We start from the raw sequence: 19,232 nt of genomic DNA on the forward strand, positions 1-19,232 counted from the left end.
CTCCACACGGTCTTCGTGATGCGGATCTTCTTTCGGTGTTTCCTTGGGCGGCTGGCGTTTTTCCTGTGTCTTCTGGGTGCGGTGTCGTGTGATGGCGATGGCTTCTTCCGGGATGCTTATGGCAGGTAGCCCGTTGTGCTTCAGCAGAAGCGGTATCAAGGTCTGCAGGCGGAGGGTGTCGTTGCCTGCGAGTACCTGCGCCGTACAGATGCAGGCTTTGATCTTGAGATCCGCTTCTGCTGTTTTCACGGCCCTGGGAGACGATTTAGGGCGGGGAGGAGGGCGTTCCAGTTTGCCTTCCCGAGTCACCTCTCTGGCCTCAGGTCCCTTCTTTCCCCTTGAAGGTGGCGAAGGTGGCGTGGTCTCCTTCTCGGGGTAACACTTTCCTGAAGGGTTTCTTCAGCCCAGTGTAGTGTACAAAGAAGTCTTTGTTGGCTACGGAATCACGGATGAAGCCGTAGCCAGACTTTCTGTTGTACCACTTAAAGGTACCCTGGTGCTGCTGCGCTGCCATCGCGGATGTGTTGTCTCTCTCGCTTGCCTGAGAAGAATGTGCTCACATTTTTATTATTCATTGATTGTGGGCATAAAATACCCACACGGGCTATGGTGGCCCGTTCTGCTGTTTTCTTCTTCTTAGCGGCGCTGGTGCCGCTTCTTCTAGTATGCTGGCTGTGTTGGTTGTCAGTCTTGAAGTCTTCTATCATGTCGGCAATGATCTTCTCGTAGTCTGGGGAGCAATCCTTGGTCGGTGGTGCCTCGTCTCTGCTGTTGGTGTCCCACTGCCACAGGCTCATGCCCTTGGTGGTTGTAGCAGCGTCAGGGTGGTCTTTTTATATCCTTTTTATTTTGGCCTTCTTTAGGAGAGGGGATTTAGTGGTGTGGTGAGGCGGGTCTGTGGTGTGGCTGCGTAGGCTTGTGTCTGTGCCTACTACGTCCACGACCTCATTTTCTTCCTCTTCCTCCTCCATGCCCGTTCCTCCTCCACATGGTCTTCGTGGCGAGGTTCTTCTTTGGGCGGCTGGCGTTTTCCTGTGTCTTCTTGGGGTGATGGCGAGTGGTGGTGAAGGCTTCCTCAGGGATGCTTATGGCAGGCAGCCCGTTGTGCTTCAGCAGAAGCGGAATCAAGGTCTGCAGGCGGCGGGTGTTGTTGCCTGCAAGAGCTTGTGCCGTGCAGATGCAAGTCTTCATCTTCAGATCCGCTTCTGCTGTTTTCAGCCCTGGGAGACGATTTAGGGCGTGAAGGGGCGTTCTTGGTTGCCTTCCTGGCGACCTCTCTGGCCTCTGGACCCTTCTTCCCTTGAGGCTGGTGAAGGTGGCGTGGTCTCCTTCTCGGGGTAACACTTTCCTGAAGGATCTCTTCAGTCCAGAGTAGTGTACAAAGAAGTCTTTGTTGGCTACGGAATCACGGATGAAGCCGTAGCCAGACTTCCTGTTGTACCACTTGAAGGTACCCTGGTGCTTGCGCTGCCATCGTGGAGGTGTTCTCTCTCTCGCTTGCCTGAGAGGAATGTGTCTCACATTTTAGGATCGCGGTAATAATATATATGTAACTGGTGCCTTCCCGGTTGTAGTAGGGTAACAATATTTCCTGTTTTTCCCACTTGATCCAACATCGCTGGGTCATACGAACACGGTCTCCGTCTCGTCGTTGACCCTCGGACCACGCATCCGAGACGTACAACCGAGAGGCAAGCAAGAAAACGGCGTAAAACTAAATAATATCGAGTCGGAGGAGGTGCCAGATTTTCCAGCCAGCGGCATGCATGCAGCGAGCAACAAGCCAACCAGCCAGCCAGCCACAGAGGGAGGCAGACTGAGTCTGTGTCAGAATAATAATAATAATAATAATAATAAGAAGAAGAAGAAGAAGAAGAAGAAGAAGAAGAAGAGAAGACAGACAGACAGACAGACAGACAGACAGACAGACAGACAGACAGACAGACAGACAGAGAGAGAGAGAGAGAGAGAGATTAATCCAATAGGGAAACGATATTAAACCAAGAAACACCTAGAAAGGACTTGATTCACAGGGTATACGGAGTATAGTAGGGCAAGCCAGGAAGAATTTAAATCGGCCTAAAATCTCACATCGAGTGCCAACGACCACACCACGTTGAACACACCGCTTCTCGTCCGATCAGCGAAGTTAAGCAACGTTGGGTCCGGTTAGTACTTGGATGGGTGACCGCCTGGGAACACCAGATGTTGTTGGCATTCCATTATTTTTATTTATCTATTTATTTATTTATTATTTAATTATTATTATTATTATTATTAATAATAATAATAATAATAATAATAATAATAATAATAATAATAATAATAATAATAATAATAATAAGAAGAAGAAGAAGAAGGTTTGATTTGTCTATTCTTATATTGTTTTACCTGCTTATTTTATTCTTTGTTAATTCATCCATTTATTCTTGTACTACCTCGTGCCTGAATTACCAGACAAAACTGTGTATTCTAAACACACATGAGTAGGAGAGGACTCGAACTGACAATTTTTTTTTCTCTCCTATAGAGAAATTGCATCGAACCGCTAGCCTAGCTTGGTGCCGGGGGAAGGGGATAAGAATGACCACCTGCACGGACGTGTGCTGTGCTCTGTCGAGCTTGGACATTAACCATTGAAGTCTGAAGAAGAAAAAAAAAAAAAAAAAACTAGAAAGTCACTGCAGCGGCTGTGGGAGGAGGAAAGACGCAAGCCGTCAGACTAACCGTGACACACGACACGCTAATAAATACGCACACTATAGTCTGACCATTTTTATGAAGATCACTTAGGCGTTGGCGTTTTTGGGGATTTTCCTGCCTGCGGCGCTGTCACACGTGTACCAATACGCGCCCCAAGTCAGGTACTTAATACTTTTTAACTGAATGGTGTTGTAGTACATATACATTGTGATGCTCTAAAGAGGCAAGTTAGAGGAATTTGTGTTTATTTTAAATAAATTTTGCATTGGTTTTGCAAACGCAACAACAATGCTTGACAACGTTTCCTCCGAGCGTTGTCACATCCTTCTGGGTGACCGAGTGAGGTCACAGGTCAAAGTGACCGTGTTAATCCATGGTGTGTGTGGGGAGCAAGGTTCTCATTGACACATAGGCTCTAATCCCTTAATTTGCCCAGCAACGCCGCAGGCCGGGAAATTCCCAAAAATGGCAACGTCTAAGTGATCTTCAGACTATAATAATCTGATTAACAATTTGTCTTGGCGATGTTGCAGTGGGTATTTGGTGAATGAAATGATCGATTGCTATCTTTACATCATCCATCCATCCTAATTTGACCTTAGAATCTAAAATGGTTGCTTTGCTGATGTCAGGTATGTTTGAGAAATCATATTCTTTGTATGTAAAATATAATGTTTTTTTTTTTCTTGTGGATCGTAGTTGCTAAAGTGTGTCTGTGTATATATTAGGATTTTTATGCTATATGTTGGTGGCCCTTGCATTTGAAATAATTATATTGTGAAATTGTCAACTTTTTTTTTTTTTCGGTAGGGGCTAATGTATGCAATGTTTCTGCTAATTTATGGAAATTTTATGCAAATTTATGCAAATTAGCCAAATCAAATTGGGGGCGGGTCGAGCCCGCCCCGCTCGATAATGGGGAGGGGGACGCGCGAAAATCACTCCATTTTCTAATTTTGCGATTTATGCACATACCCGGTAAAATCATGTAAACGGGAAAAAAAAAAAAAAAAAAAAAAAAAAAAAAATCGTCTAGAATTGTCGGTGGGATCCTTCTGTCCCTCTCTCCTCTCTCTCTCTCTCTCTCTCTCTCTCTCTCTCTCTGTGTGTGTGTGTGTGTGTGTGTGTGTAATTCACTGTTTGATCTGCTGCAGTCTCTGACGAGACAGCCAGACGTTACCCTACGGAACGAGCTCAGAACTCATTATTTCCGATCTTCGGATAGGTCTGAGACCAGGCACACACCACACACCGGGACAACAAGGTCACAACTCCTCGATTTACATCCCGTACCTACTCACTGCTAGGTGAACAGGGGCTACACGTGAAAGGAGACACACCCAAATATCTCCACCCGGCCGGGGAATCGAACCCCGGTCCTCTGGCTTGTGAAGCCAGCGCTCTAACCACTGAGCTACCGGGCCGTGTGTGTGTTTCACTGTTTGATCTGCTGCAGTCTCTGACGAGACAGCCAGACGTTACCCTACGGAACGAGCTCAGAGCTCATTATTTCCGATCTTCGGATAGGCCTGAGACCAGGCACACACCACACACCGGGACAACAAGGTCACAACTCCTCGATTTACATCCCGTACCTACTCACTGCTAGGTGAACAGGGGCTACACGTGAAAGGAGACACACCCAAATATCTCCACCCGGCCAGTGTGTGTGTGTGTGTGTGTGTGTGTGTGAGAGAGAGAGAGAGAGAGAGAGAGAGAGAGAGAGAGAGAGAGAGAGAGAGAGAGAGAGAGAGAGAGAGAGATTACATTCTCATATAAGGAAAGGATATAATGTAAATTTATCATAGATATATGTATGTACAGTACGTGGTTTATGAAGAATTGTTACGCGAAAAGTTTTTTTTTTTATTTTCAATATTCATTTAGTTAGGAAAAGGAGTGGTGAGTGACCTGACACGGCGAAATCCCTGAGACATCTTGGCTACAATCTCTCTCTCTCTCTCTCTCTCTCTCTCTCTCTCTCTCTCTCTCTCTCTCTCTCTCTCTCTCTCTCTCTGTGTGTGTGTGTGTGTGTGTGTGTGTGTGTGTGTGTGTGTGTGTGTGTGTGTGTGTGTTTAAATTTTTTTTTTTTATTTTTTTTTTTTTGTTGTTTTCTTTTCTCTCTTTCCTTCCTCTTTTCTCTCCCTCTCGCCTGCCTCAATTTCTTTGAGTTACCCATGACATGTTGTTATGGTTAGGAGGAGGGGAGTTTTCTGTGGTTGTCGAACACTCTTACGTCATTCCCGTCCAATCGTAAGGCAAGGTTGGGCCCCGGCAAACCGTATTTAAAGAAGTGCCAGCCTAAGCGCTCAACTCGCCCAACTGTTCGTTCCGAGCGGCAGTAACTTACTTACTCACCATGGCACGTACTAAGCAAACGGCCCGCAAGTCCACCGGTGGCAAGGCGCCCCGCAAGCAGCTTGCCACGAAGGCAGCTCGCAAATCTGCTCCTGCCACTGGAGGTGTCAAGAAGCCCCACCGTTACAGGCCAGGAACCGTGGCCCTCCGTGAGATCCGCCGTTATCAGAAGAGCACCGAACTGCTTATCAGGAAGCTGCCTTTCCAGCGCTTGGTGCGTGAAATTGCCCAGGATTTCAAGACTGACCTCCGCTTCCAGTCCTCCGCTGTCATGGCCCTCCAGGAAGCTTCCGAGGCTTATCTCGTGGGTCTCTTTGAAGACACTAACCTGTGCGCCATCCACGCCAAGCGTGTCACTATCATGCCCAAGGACATCCAGCTGGCTCGTCGAATCCGTGGCGAGCGTGCCTAATAAGTGTGTCATCCAAGGCAAGCAAGCAACAACAAACAATATCTAGGCCCTCTTCAGGGCCAAAGGTGCTTTATCTAAAGAGAATAATATTACATAGACCATGAATGGGTTGGCTTTGATCCGTATGGTCGAGCGATTTCCTGATTAAAAGACTTTTTTTTTTTTCTCTCTCTCTCTCTCTCTCTCTCTCTCTCTCTCTCTCTCTCTCTCTCTCTCTCTCTCTCTCTCTCTCTCTCTCTCTCTCTCTCTCTCTCTTTTTTTTTTTTTTTTTTCTTCAACCTTCCTCTCTGTGTCTAGGATCCGATATTCCATGTGCATGTTTCTGATCAGTAGTATGTCGGTGGCCGATGGAGAATGACTGCTTTCCCCTCCAATCTGATTTGTAGATATATTGATTGATTGATTCACTGCAATTCAGTCAAGAAAACAAAGAAAGAAAGAAAGAAAGAAATAAAAAAAAAAAAAAAAAAAAAAAAAAAAAAAAAGGAGCGAAGATTCATGTTACAAGCTATAATAACTGTGTGCTTCCTGAGCTTTGTGTGATGAAAAACGTTATGTTACTGAAATAGGAGGCATCATCACTAATCAAGAAGAAGAAGAAGAGCATGAATGCACCCACCCTCCAAAGCCTGCCTGCCGTGATTAGTATCGTACGTACGCTTAATCATCACCATCATCATACTACTACTACGGGCTGCTGCTGTTGTGCAGTGGATGATGGATCTCTTTGCTCTGACCCGGTTGCGAGCCTCATTAATGACGAGCCAGCCATCTAGCTCATCCATATCCATCCATCCGGCTCTGGTGCACCAGCGGCGACCACCATCCACACTTGTCTATATTGTGTCTCCTTTTTTTTTGGATTCAGGTGTGGCTCCTATGGAGCCGGGTAGGGTTTGAATACTGTCTGAGACAGCAGTTGCTCTTTTTTCTTCTTTCCCCCCTTCTAGCTGACTGACAGTCAGTTTACTTGGAGGAGGTGTACTTGGTGACAGCCTTGGTGCCCTCAGAGACGGCGTGCTTTGCCAGTTCGCCGGGCAGAAGGAGACGGACGGCAGTCTGGATCTCCCGGCTGGTGATGGTGGAGCGCTTGTTGTAGTGTGCCAGGCGGGATGCCTCGGCAGCGATGCGCTCGAAAATGTCGTTCACGAAAGAGTTCATGATTGACATAGCCTTGGAGGACACGCCAGTGTCGGGGTGGACCTGCTTGAGCACCTTGTAGATGTAGATGGAGTAGCTTTCCTTCCTCCTCCGCTTCTTCTTCTTGTCCCCTTTGGCTATGGCCTTCTGAGCCTTGCCAGCCTTCTTGGCAGCCTAAGCGCTCAACTCGCCCAACTGTTCGTTCCGAGCGGCAGTAAACTTCCTTACTTACTCACCATGGCACGTACTAAGCAAACGGCCCGCAAGTCCACCGGTGGCAAGGCGCCCCGCAAGCAGCTTGCCACGAAGGCAGCTCGCAAATCTGCTCCTGCCACTGGAGGTGTCAAGAAGCCCCACCGTTACAGGCCAGGAACCGTGGCCCTCCGTGAGATCCGCCGTTATCAGAAGAGCACCGAACTGCTTATCAGGAAGCTGCCTTTCCAGCGCTTGGTGCGTGAAATTGCCCAGGATTTCAAGACTGACCTCCGCTTCCAGTCCTCCGCTGTCATGGCCCTCCAGGAAGCTTCCGAGGCTTATCTCGTGGGTCTCTTTGAAGACACTAACCTGTGCGCCATCCACGCCAAGCGTGTCACTATCATGCCCAAGGACATCCAGCTGGCTCGTCGAATCCGTGGCGAGCGTGCCTAATAAGTGTGTCATCCAAGGCAAGCAAGCAACAACAAACAATATCTAGGCCCTCTTCAGGGCCAAAGGTGCTTTATCTAAAGAGAATAATATTACATAGACCATGAATGGGTTGGCTTTGATCCGTATGGTCGAGCGATTTCCCTGATTAGAAGACTTTTTTTTTTTTTTTTCTCTCTCTCTCTCTCTCTCTCTCTCTCTCTCTCTCTCTCTCTCTCTCTCTCTCTCTCTCTCTCTCTCTCTCTCTCTCTCTCTCTCTCTCTCTCTCTCTCTCTCTCTCTCTCTCTCTCTCTCTCTCTCTCTCTCTCTCTCTTTTTTTTTTTTTTTTCAACCTTCCTCTCTGTGTCTAGGATCCGATATTCCATGTGCATGTTTCTGATCAGTAGTATGTCGGTGGCCGATGGAGAATGACTGCTTTCCTCCAATCTGATTTGTAGATATATTGATTGATTGATTCACTGCAATTCAGTCAAGAAAACAAAGAAAGAAAGAAAAAAAAAAAAAAAAAAAAAAAGGAGCGAAGATTCATGTTACAAGCTATAATAACTGTGTGCTTCCTGAGCTTTGTGTGATGAAAAACGTTATGTTACTGAAATAGGAGGCATCATCATCATTAATCAAGAAGAAGAAGAGCATGAATGCACCCACCCTCCAAAGCCTGCCTGCCGTGATTAGTATCGTACGTACGCTTAATCATCACCATCATCATCTACTACTACTACTACTACTACTACTACTACTACTACTACGGGCTGCTGCTGTTGTGCAGTGGATGATGGATCTCTTTGCTCTGACCCGGTTGCGAGCCTCATTAATGACGAGCCAGCCATCTAGCTCATCCATCCATCCATCCATCCGGCTCTGGTGCACCAGCGGCGACCACCATCCACACTTGTCTATATTGTGTCTCCTTTTTTTTTGGATTCAGGTGTGGCTCCTATGGAGCCGGGTAGGGTTTGAATACTGTCTGAGACAGCAGTTGCTCTTTTTTCTTCTTTCCCCCCTTCTAGCTGACTGACAGTCAGTTTACTTGGAGGAGGTGTACTTGGTGACAGCCTTGGTGCCCTCAGAGACGGCGTGCTTTGCCAGTTCGCCGGGCAGAAGGAGACGGACGGCAGTCTGGATCTCCCGGCTGGTGATGGTGGAGCGCTTGTTGTAGTGTGCCAGGCGGGATGCCTCGGCAGCGATGCGCTCGAAAATGTCGTTCACGAAAGAGTTCATGATTGACATAGCCTTGGAGGACACGCCAGTGTCGGGGTGGACCTGCTTGAGCACCTTGTAGATGTAGATGGAGTAGCTTTCCTTCCTCCTCCGCTTCTTCTTCTTGTCCCCTTTGGCTATGGCCTTCTGAGCCTTGCCAGCCTTCTTGGCAGCCTTTCCTGATGCTTTGGGAGGCATGGTAGTAACGGCGTCGTTCAACTTGCGAAGAGTTGTGTTGTGTTGCACCCGACTTGCAGAGTGCCATTTATGTAAGCAATCCTGCTCAGGATCGCGAGTCGCCGCGAGAGCCAGCCTCCCGGTTGGGCGTTACGTGTTACGCGCTGATCCGATCTTCCTTTTATATAGAGGAAACGAGCCCGCCGAAGAACAGATAACGCACAACACAGCGACTCGCTCCCGCAGCTGACGGAGTGTTACTTGCTAATAATACCACTACTACTTGTTAATCCCACCTACTACCACTACTCGCCATGTCCGGACGCGGCAAAGGAGGAAAGGTGAAGGGAAAGTCAAAGTCCCGTTCCAGCCGTGCTGGACTCCAGTTCCCGGTCGGCAGGATTCATCGCCTCCTGAGGAAGGGCAACTACGCCGAGCGAGTGGGGGCTGGCGCCCCCGTGTACCTTGCAGCGGTCATGGAGTACCTGGCCGCCGAAGTCCTCGAGCTTGCCGGCAACGCCGCCCGCGACAACAAGAAGACTCGCATCATCCCACGTCACCTGCAGCTGGCCATCCGGAACGACGAGGAACTTAACAAGCTCCTCTCCGGGGTCACCATTGCACAGGGTGGCGTGCTGCCAAACATTCAGGCTGTGCTCCTTCCCAAGAAGACCGAGAAGAAGTAAATCCTCTCCTCCTCAATATCATCACCAACAAGTATATATATCCGGCTCCTCTTCGAGCCACACATTGACACATCTAGAGAATTGAATAGACTATGGTGTTAACAATGATATTAATAATAATGATGGTATATATTTTTTTTGATAATGAATGATAGAAATGCTAATGGTAGAATTTTTTCTCTTTATATTTTTGTTCCGGCCTGCAGCGCTGCAAAAAGAAGAAAAAAAAAAAAAAAAACACCTTGCGCTGAGCAAATTATGGGATTAGAGCCCGTGTGTCAATGAGGACCTTGCTTCCCGCACACGCCCCTCTGTCTTGCTCTCTTGCTTCCCTCCTGGCTGGTAGGTAACTAGCGGGACAGGGATCAATTAACGCGGTCGGTCACTATGACCTGTGATCTCACTCGGCAGTCATCCAAGAGATGCGGATTAAACGTTGTCAAGTATTGCTGTGTTTGCAAAAAAAAAACAAACAAACAATGCGAAATATGTTCAAAGATAAACAAGAAGCTTACTCCAACTTGCCTTTTCTTTTCTTTTTCTTTTCTTTTCATTTTCTTTTCTTTTAGAGCATCACAATGTATATAATACAACACCGTTCAATTACCAAGTGTTAAGTACCTACCTGACATAAGGTGCGTATTGGTGCGTGCAAGTGTCCCCCCTCTCTTGCTTCCCTCCTGGTTGGTAGGTGGTAGGTAGGGACAGGGAGGGAGTGAGTGGCCCATGGATTAACGCTTTCACTTTGACCTGTGATCTCACTCGGCGGTCATCCCCGAGAGGGGAGGGCGCGCGGATCAAACGATGTCAAGTATTGCTGTGTTTGTTTGCAAAAACAATGCAAAATATATTTAAAGATAAACAGAAACTCTCCAACTTTTTTTTTTTTTTTTTTGTTCTTTAAGGTGCGTATTGGTACGTACAAGTGTGACAGCGCTGCAGGCCGGAAAATTCCCGGCAGGAACAAAAAAAAAAAAAAAAAACCTAAAAGATCTCCATACAAGTAAGCGGTCAGACCATAGTGGATAAGGTGGTGGACGTGGGATCGGGCAGACAGACAGACGTTCACGCGTCGGCTCGAAAGAATCACACCACACACCGTTTTGAAGGTATGTCAGTCGGCGAGGGGGATTTAATGAAAGGTACCTACCTACCTACATGTCACCGCGGTACCCAGGTTCTATCTAGGTGGCTACACTAAAGATGATGATGATGATGATGATGATGATGATGCGCTTCGGTGTTGATATGGACCCTCCCTCCTTGTATGGGTACCACTATAAAGAAATAAAATTGCCTGCGCCACTAATGGGCGGAAGCTTAACAAACAAACAAACAAACAGCACCTGTAGCAGCGGTTGGTGTCTGACCTCACATCACTTAGTTGATAATTCTTTCTCTTTCATCTGATTTACCTTTGAGTGATAAAACAAAGAGGAAAACAAATAGAAAGAAGGGAAAAGAAAAAAAAGAAAGAAAAGGTAAAAAAAAAAAAAAAAAAAAACACACACACAAATTGTAATAATGACGTAAAGAGTAGGGACAACACTTTTACTTGGAACAACCATACTCCTAGTAGTGTTAGTCTATAACTTTTTCCTTCTCTTCATTTGTGTGGACCTATAAAAGGTCCGGGATATGTTGACTCTTTTCTTATGGTGTTTTTGCAGTTGCTGTTGTTGACACCAAATTCGAGACACCAGATTTAACCGCCAAATCCGTAGAGGGTACGTCCCTGACGCTTGAGGGCGTAGACGACGTCCATGGCAGTGACGGTCTTGCGCTTGGCGTGCTCGGTGTAGGTGACGGCATCCCTGATGACGTTCTCGAGGAACACCTTTAGCACCCCACGAGTCTCCTCGTAGATGAGACCGGAGATGCGCTTGACGCCGCCTCGGCGAGCCAACCGACGGATAGCGGGCTTGGTGATGCCCTGGATGTTGTCACGCAAAACCTTACGGTGACGCTTGGCTCCTCCCTTTCCAAGTCCCTTGCCTCCTTGCCGCGGCCAGTCATGGTGACAGATGATGAGGCGCTGCTGCGAGTAGTAGTAGTAGTAGTAGTGATACGACGTCTCGCTCACGAGTGTGACTCACATTTTTTTTTTATTCATTGATTGTGGGCATAAAATACCCACACGGGCTATGGTGGCCCGTTCTGTTCTTAGCGGCGCTGGTGCCGCTTCTTCTTGCGTTCTGACTGTGGTCGTTGTCGGAAGAGTCGCTGGTCTTGAAGTCTTCAGCATGTCAGCAATGATTTCTCGCAGTTGGGAAGTAGTTCTTGGTGGGTGGTGCATCGTCTGGCTGTTGGTGTCAAACTGCCACAGGCTCATGCCCTTGGTGGTTTGGCAGCGTCTGGGGTGGTCTTTTTTCCTTTATTTGCCAGCCTTCTTCTTTAGGTGAGGGGAAGCAGTGGTGTGGCCAGGCAGGTTCGTGGTGTGACTGTGTAGGCTTGTATCTGTGCCCACTACGTCCACGACCTCTCTTCCTCCTCCATGCCCGTTCCTCCTCCACACGGTCTTCGTGGCGGATCTTCTTCGGTGTTTCCTTGGGCGGCTGGCGTTTTTCCACGTCTTCTGGGTGCGGTGGCGTGTGGTGGTGAAGGCTTCTTCCGGGATGCTTATGGCAGGTAGCCCGTTGTGCTTCAGCAGAAGCGGTATCAAGGTCTGCAGGCGGCGGGTGTTGTTGCCTGCGAGTACCTGCGCCGTACAGATGCAGGCTTTGATCTTGAGATCCGCTTCTGCTGTTTTCCGGCCCTGGGAGACGATTTAGGGCGGGGAGAGGGCGTTCAGTTTGCCTTCCGAGTGACCTCTCTGGCCTCTGGTCCCTTCTTCCCTTGAAGGTGGTGAAGGTGGCGTGGTCTCCTTCTCGGGGTAACACTTTCCTGAAGGGTTTCTTCAGCCCAGTGTAGTGTACAAAGAAGTCTTTGTTGGCTACGGAATCACGGATGAAGCCGTAGCCAGACTTTCTGTTGTACCACTTAAAGGTACCCTGGTGCTGTTGCGCTGCCATCGCGGATGTGTTGTCTCTCTCGCTCGCCTGAGAGGAATGTGTGTCACATTTTTAGGATCGCGGTAATATATATGTAACTGGTGCCTTCCCGGTTGTAGTAGGGTAACAATATTTCCTGTTTTTCCCACTTGATCCAACATCGCTGGGTCATACGAACACGGTCTCCGTCTCGTCGTTGACCCTCGGACCACGCATCCGAGACGTACAACCGAGAGGCAAGCAAGAAAACGGCGTAAAACTAAATAATATCGAGTCGGAGGAGGTGCCAGATTTTCCAGCCAGCGGCATGCATGCAGCGAGCAACAAGCCAACCAGCCAGCCAGCCACAGAGGGAGGCAGACTGAGTCTGTGTCAGAATAATAATAATAATAATAATAAGAAGAAGAAGAAGAAGAAGAAGAAGAAGAAGAAGACAGAGACAGACAGACAGACAGACAGACAGACAGACAGACAGACAGACAGACAGACAGACAGACAGACAGAGAGAGAGAGAGAGAGAGAGATTAATCCAATAGGGAAACGATATTAAACCAAGAAACACCTAGAAAGGACTTGATTCACAGGGTATACGGAGTATAGTAGGGCAAGCCAGGAAGAATTTAAATCGGCCTAAAATCTCACATCGAGTGCCAACGACCACACCACGTTGAACACACCGCTTCTCGTCCGATCAGCGAAGTTAAGCAACGTTGGGTCCGGTTAGTACTTGGATGGGTGACCGCCTGGGAACACCAGATGTTGTTGGCATTCCATTATTTTTTATTTATCTATTTATTTATTTATTATTTAATTATTATCATTATTATTTTATAATAATAATAATAATAATAATAATAATAATAATAATAATAATAATAATAATAATAATAATAATAAGAAGAAGAAGAAGAAGGTTTGATTTGTCTATTCTTATATTGTTTTACCTGCTTATTTTATTCTTTGTTAATTCATCCATTTATTCTTGTACTACCTCGTGCCTGAATTACCAGACAAAACTGTGTATTCTAAACACACATGAGTAGGAGAGGACTCGAACTGACAATTTTTTTTTCTCTCCTATAGAGAAATTGCATCGAACCGCTAGCCTAGCTTGGTGCCGGGGGAAGGGGATAAGAATGACCACCTGCACGGACGTGTGCTGTGCTCTGTCGAGCTTGGACATTAACCATTGAAGTCTGAAGAAGAAAAAAAAAAAAAAAAAACTAGAAAGTCACTGCAGCGGCTGTGGGAGGAGGAAAGACGCAAGCCGTCAGACTAACCGTGACACACGACACGCTAATAAATACGCACACTATAGTCTGACCATTTTTATGAAGATCACTTAGGCGTTGGCGTTTTTGGGGATTTTCCTGCCTGCGGCGCTGTCACACGTGTACCAATACGCGCCCCAAGTCAGGTACTTAATACTTTTTAACTGAATGGTGTTGTAGTACATATACATTGTGATGCTCTAAAGAGGCAAGTTAGAGGAATTTGTGTTTATTTTAAATAAATTTTGCATTGGTTTTGCAAACGCAACAACAATGCTTGACAACGTTTCCTCCGAGCGTTGTCACATCCTTCTGGGTGACCGAGTGAGGTCACAGGTCAAAGTGACCGTGTTAATCCATGGTGTGTGTGGGGAGCAAGGTTCTCATTGACACATAGGCTCTAATCCCTTAATTTGCCCAGCAACGCCGCAGGCCGGGAAATTCCCAAAAATGGCAACGTCTAAGTGATCTTCAGACTATAATAATCTGATTAACAATTTGTCTTGGCGATGTTGCAGTGGGTATTTGGTGAATGAAATGATCGATTGCTATCTTTACATCATCCATCCATCCTAATTTGACCTTAGAATCTAAAATGGTTGCTTTGCTGATGTCAGGTATGTTTGAGAAATCATATTCTTTGTATGTAAAATATAATGTTTTTTCTTGTGGATCGTAGTTGCTAAAGTGTGTCTGTGTATATATTAGGATTTTTATGCTATATGTTGGTGGCCCTTGCATTTGAAATAATTATATTGTGAAATTGTCAACTTTTTTTTTTTTTCGGTAGGGGCTAATGTATGCAATGTTTCTGCTAATTTATGGAAATTTTATGCAAATTTATGCAAATTAGCCAAATCAAATTTGGGGGGTCGAGAGCCCGCCCCGCTCGATAATGGGGAGGGGGACGCGCGAAAATCACTCCATTTTCTAATTTTGCGATTTATGCACATACCCGGTAAAATCATGTAAACGAAAAAAAAAAAAAAAAAAAAAAAAAAAAAAAAAATCGTCTAGAATTGTCGGTGGGATCCTTCTGTGTCTCTCTCTCTCTCTCTCTCTCTCTCTCTCTCTCTCTTTGTGTGTGTGTGTGTGTGTGTGTGTGTAATTCACTGTTTGATCTGCTGCAGTCTCTGACGAGACAGCCAGACGTTACCCTACGGAACGAGCTCAGAACTCATTATTTCCGATCTTCGGATAGGTCTGAGACCAGGCACACACCACACACCGGGACAACAAGGTCACAACTCCTCGATTTACATCCCGTACCTACTCACTGCTAGGTGAACAGGGGCTACACGTGAAAGGAGACACACCCAAATATCTCCACCCGGCCGGGGAATCGAACCCCGGTCCTCTGGCTTGTGAAGCCAGCGCTCTAACCACTGAGCTACCGGGCCGTGTGTGTGTTTCACTGTTTGATCTGCTGCAGTCTCTGACGAGACAGCCAGACGTTACCCTACGGAACGAGCTCAGAGCTCATTATTTCCGATCTTCGGATAGGCCTGAGACCAGGCACACACCACACACCGGGACAACAAGGTCACAACTCCTCGATTTACATCCCGTACCTACTCACTGCTAGGTGAACAGGGGCTACACGTGAAAGGAGACACACCCAAATATCTCCACCCGGCCAGTGTGTGTGTGTGTGTGTGTGTGTGTGTGTGTGTGTGTGTGTGTGTGTGTGTGTGTGTGTGTGAGAGAGAGAGAGAGAGAGAGAGAGAGAGAGAGAGAGAGAGAGAGAGAGAGAGAGAGAGAGAGAGAGAGAGAGAGAGAGAGAGAGAGAGATTACATTCTCATATAAGGAAAGGATATAATGTAAATTTATCATAGATATATGTATGTACAGTACGTGGTTTATGAAGAATTGTTACGCGAAAAGTTTTTTTTTTTATTTTCAATATTCATTTAGTTAGGAAAAGGAGTGGTGAGTGACCTGACACGGCGAAATCCCTGAGACATCTTGGCTACTCTCTCTCTCTCTCTCTCTCTCTACTCTCTCTCTCTCTCTCTCTCTCTCTCTCTCTCTCTCTCTGTGTGTGTGTGTGTGTGTGTGTGTGTGTGTGTGTGTGTGTGTGTGTGCGTGCGTTGTGTTGTGCGTTTTTTTTTTATTTTATTTTTTTGTTGTGTTTTTCTTTTCTCTCTTTCCTTCCTCTTTTCTCTCCCTCTCGCCTGCCTCAATTTCTTTGAGTTACCCATGACATGTTGTTATGGTTAGGAGGGAGGGGAGTTTTCTGTGGTTGTCGAACACTCTTACGTCATTCCCGTCCAATCGTAAGGCAAGGTTGGGCCCCGGCAAACCGTATTTAAAGAAGTGCCAGCCTAAGCGCTCAACTCGCCCAACTGTTCGTTCCGAGCGGCAGTAACTTACTTACTCACCATGGCACGTACTAAGCAAACGGCCCGCAAGTCCACCGGTGGCAAGGCGCCCCGCAAGCAGCTTGCCACGAAGGCAGCTCGCAAATCTGCTCCTGCCACTGGAGGTGTCAAGAAGCCCCACCGTTACAGGCCAGGAACCGTGGCCCTCCGTGAGATCCGCCGTTATCAGAAGAGCACCGAACTGCTTATCAGGAAGCTGCCTTTCCAGCGCTTGGTGCGTGAAATTGCCCAGGATTTCAAGACTGACCTCCGCTTCCAGTCCTCCGCTGTCATGGCCCTCCAGGAAGCTTCCGAGGCTTATCTCGTGGGTCTCTTTGAAGACACTAACCTGTGCGCCATCCACGCCAAGCGTGTCACTATCATGCCCAAGGACATCCAGCTGGCTCGTCGAATCCGTGGCGAGCGTGCCTAATAAGTGTGTCATCCAAGGCAAGCAAGCAACAACAAACAATATCTAGGCCCTCTTCAGGGCCAAAGGTGCTTTATCTAAAGAGAATAATATTACATAGACCATGAATGGGTTGGCTTTGATCCGTATGGTCGAGCGATTTCCTGATTAAAAGACTCTTTTTCTCTCTCTCTCTCTCTCTCTCTCTCTCTCTCTCTCTCTCTCTCTCTCTCTCTCTCTCTCTCTCTCTCTCTCTCTCTCTCTCTTCTCTTTTTTTTTTTTTTTTTTCTTCAACCTTCCTCTCTGTGTCTAGGATCCGATATTCCATGTGCATGTTTCTGATCAGTAGTATGTCGGTGGCCGATGGAGAATGACTGCTTTCCTCCAATCTGATTTGTAGATATATTGATTGATTGATTCACTGCAATTCAGTCAAGAAAACAAAGAAAGAAAGAAAGAAAGAAAAAAAAAAAAAAAAAAAAAAAATAAAAAAAAAAAGGAGCGAAGATTCATGTTACAAGCTATAATAACTGTGTGCTTCCTGAGCTTTGTGTGATGAAAAACGTTATGTTACTGAAATAGGAGGCATCATCACTAATCAAGAAGAAGAAGAAGAGCATGAATGCACCCACCCTCCAAAGCCTGCCTGCCGTGATTAGTATCGTACGTACGCTTAATCATCACCATCATCATACTACTACTACGGGCTGCTGCTGTTGTGCAGTGGATGATGGATCTCTTTGCTCTGACCCGGTTGCGAGCCTCATTAATGACGAGCCAGCCATCTAGCTCATCCATATCCATCCATCCGGCTCTGGTGCACCAGCGGCGACCACCATCCACACTTGTCTATATTGTGTCTCCTTTTTTTTTGGATTCAGGTGTGGCTCCTATGGAGCCGGGTAGGGTTTGAATACTGTCTGAGACAGCAGTTGCTCTTTTTTCTTCTTTCCCCCCTTCTAGCTGACTGACAGTCAGTTTACTTGGAGGAGGTGTACTTGGTGACAGCCTTGGTGCCCTCAGAGACGGCGTGCTTTGCCAGTTCGCCGGGCAGAAGGAGACGGACGGCAGTCTGGATCTCCCGGCTGTGCCTGGATTACCAGACAAAACTGTGTATTCTAAACACACATGAATAGGAGAGGACTCGAACTGACATTTTTTTTCTCTCCTATAGAGAAATTGCATCGAACCGCTAGCCTAGCTTGGTGCCGGGGGAAGGGGATAAGAATGACCACCTGCACGGACGTGTGCTGTGCTCTGTCGAGCTTGGATATTAACCATTGAAGTCTGAAGAAGAAAAAAAAAAAAAAAAAAACCTAGAAAGTCACTGCAGCGGCTGTGGGAGGAGGAAAGACGCAAGCCGTCAGACTAACCGTGACACACGACACGCTAATAAATACGCACACTATAGTCTGACCATTTTTATGAAGATCACTTAGGCGTTGGCGTTTTTGGGGATTTTCCTGCCTGCGGCGCTGTCACACGTGTACCAATACGCGCCCCAAGTCAGGTACTTAATACTTTTTAACTGAATGGTGTTGTAGTACATATACATTGTGATGCTCTAAAGAGGCAAGTTAGAGGAATTTGTGTTTATTTTTAAATAAATTTTGCATTGGTTTTGCAAACGCAACAACAATGCTTGACAACGTTTCCTCCGAGCGTTGTCACATCCTTCTGGGTGACCGAGTGAGGTCACAGGTCAAAGTGACCGTGTTAATCCATGGTGTGTGGGGAGCAAGGTTATCATTGACACATAGGCTCTAATCCCTTAATTTGCCCAGCAACGCCGCAGGCCGGGAAATTCCCAAAAATGGCAACGTCTAAGTGATCTTCACACTATAATAATCTGATTAACAATTTGTCTTGGCCATGTTGCAGTGGGTATTTGGTGAATGAAATGATCGATTGCTATCTTTACATCATCCATCCATCCTAATTTGACCTTAGAATCTAAAATGGTTGCTTTGCTGATGTCATTCAGGTATATTTGAGAAATCATATTCTTTGTATGTAAAATATAATGTTTTTTTTTTTTTTGTGGATCGTAGTTGCTAAAGTGTGTCTGTGTATATATTAGGATTTTCATGCTATATGTTGGTGGCCCTTGCATTTGAAATAATTATATTGTGAAATTGTCAACTTTTTTTTTTTTTCGGTAGGGGCTAATGTATGCAATGTTTCTGCTAATTTATGGAAATTTTATGCAAATTAGCCAAATCAAATTGGGGGTCGATAATGGGGGGGGACGCGCGAAAATCACTCCATTTTCTAATTTTGCGATTTATGCACATATCCGGTAAAATCATGTAAACGGGAAAAAAAAAAAAAAAAAAAAAAAAAAAAAAAATCGTCTAGAATTGTCGGTGGGATCCTTCTGTCCCTCTCTCTCTCTCTCTCTCTCTCTCTCTCTCTCATATAAGTGTATGTTATATATAAATCCTTTTTAACAGTAACACATCCACAGCAGTACGGGTGGTTTTCCTCCGGGAGCTCCGGTTTTCACCCAGAAGACATCTGTGCTACTGTGGAAAAGGTGTAACTACCCATATGTATATAGCAGTAACTCTTCTTGTAAACTTTAGAAACATATGTATGTAAAACGACTAATGTAATCCTCCCTCCTCTCGCTCTCTCACAGCAGTATGGGTGGTTTTCCTCCGGGAACTCCGGTTTTCACCCTTAAACCAGCCAGCACATACTGCCCTGTGACATTTCACTCCTTTACAGCAGCAGGTCGGACCGCCCGGCAACTTTTTCCCTCCTACTGTATTTCTATATTTCCTAGATTTTTCTTCCAGTGTACCAGTTACGGTACACTCTACCCCTTCTATTGTAACCCCTCTTCCTTAATAAACTTTGTAAAGTTTTTAAACTTTG

The 19,232-nt window shown here is 46.3% G+C and overlaps 2 protein-coding genes, 2 non-coding genes and 1 pseudogene across 4 annotated transcripts; 4 read left to right on the plus strand and 1 right to left on the minus strand.

Moving 5' to 3' along the window:
* The first annotated feature begins 2,098 nt into the window (after window positions 1-2,098).
* On the plus strand, window positions 2,099-2,217 carry LOC123500858. The gene has a single exon (XR_006673478.1). It is a non-coding gene; the product is annotated as a 5S ribosomal RNA (ribosomal RNA).
* Window positions 2,218-6,838: 4,621 nt separating this feature from the next.
* LOC123500856 lies at window positions 6,839-16,412 on the plus strand. The gene is made up of 8 exons (XM_045249448.1): window positions 6,839-7,259; window positions 8,187-8,207; window positions 8,329-8,393; window positions 8,716-8,777; window positions 9,036-9,262; window positions 10,992-11,119; window positions 11,969-12,143; window positions 15,913-16,412. Exons 1-8 carry the CDS (start codon window positions 6,851-6,853, stop codon window positions 16,374-16,376), a joined length of 1,551 nt encoding a protein of 516 aa, XP_045105383.1. The 5' UTR covers window positions 6,839-6,850; the 3' UTR covers window positions 16,377-16,412.
* On the plus strand, window positions 8,661-9,321 carry LOC123500853 (histone H2A). Its single transcript, XM_045249446.1, has one exon. The coding sequence runs from the start codon at window positions 8,950-8,952 to the stop codon at window positions 9,319-9,321; it is 372 nt and encodes a 123-aa protein (XP_045105381.1). The 5' UTR covers window positions 8,661-8,949.
* Window positions 10,978-11,349, minus strand: LOC123500855 (annotated as a pseudogene).
* Window positions 12,961-13,079, plus strand: LOC123500859. Its single transcript, XR_006673479.1, has one exon. It is a non-coding gene; the product is annotated as a 5S ribosomal RNA (ribosomal RNA).
* Window positions 16,413-19,232: the final 2,820 nt, after the last annotated feature.

The sequence above is a fragment of the Portunus trituberculatus genome, unplaced genomic scaffold, assembly GCF_017591435.1.
Source record: "Portunus trituberculatus isolate SZX2019 unplaced genomic scaffold, ASM1759143v1 PGA_scaffold_499__1_contigs__length_38706, whole genome shotgun sequence".
Taxonomy (NCBI): domain Eukaryota; kingdom Metazoa; phylum Arthropoda; class Malacostraca; order Decapoda; family Portunidae; genus Portunus; species Portunus trituberculatus.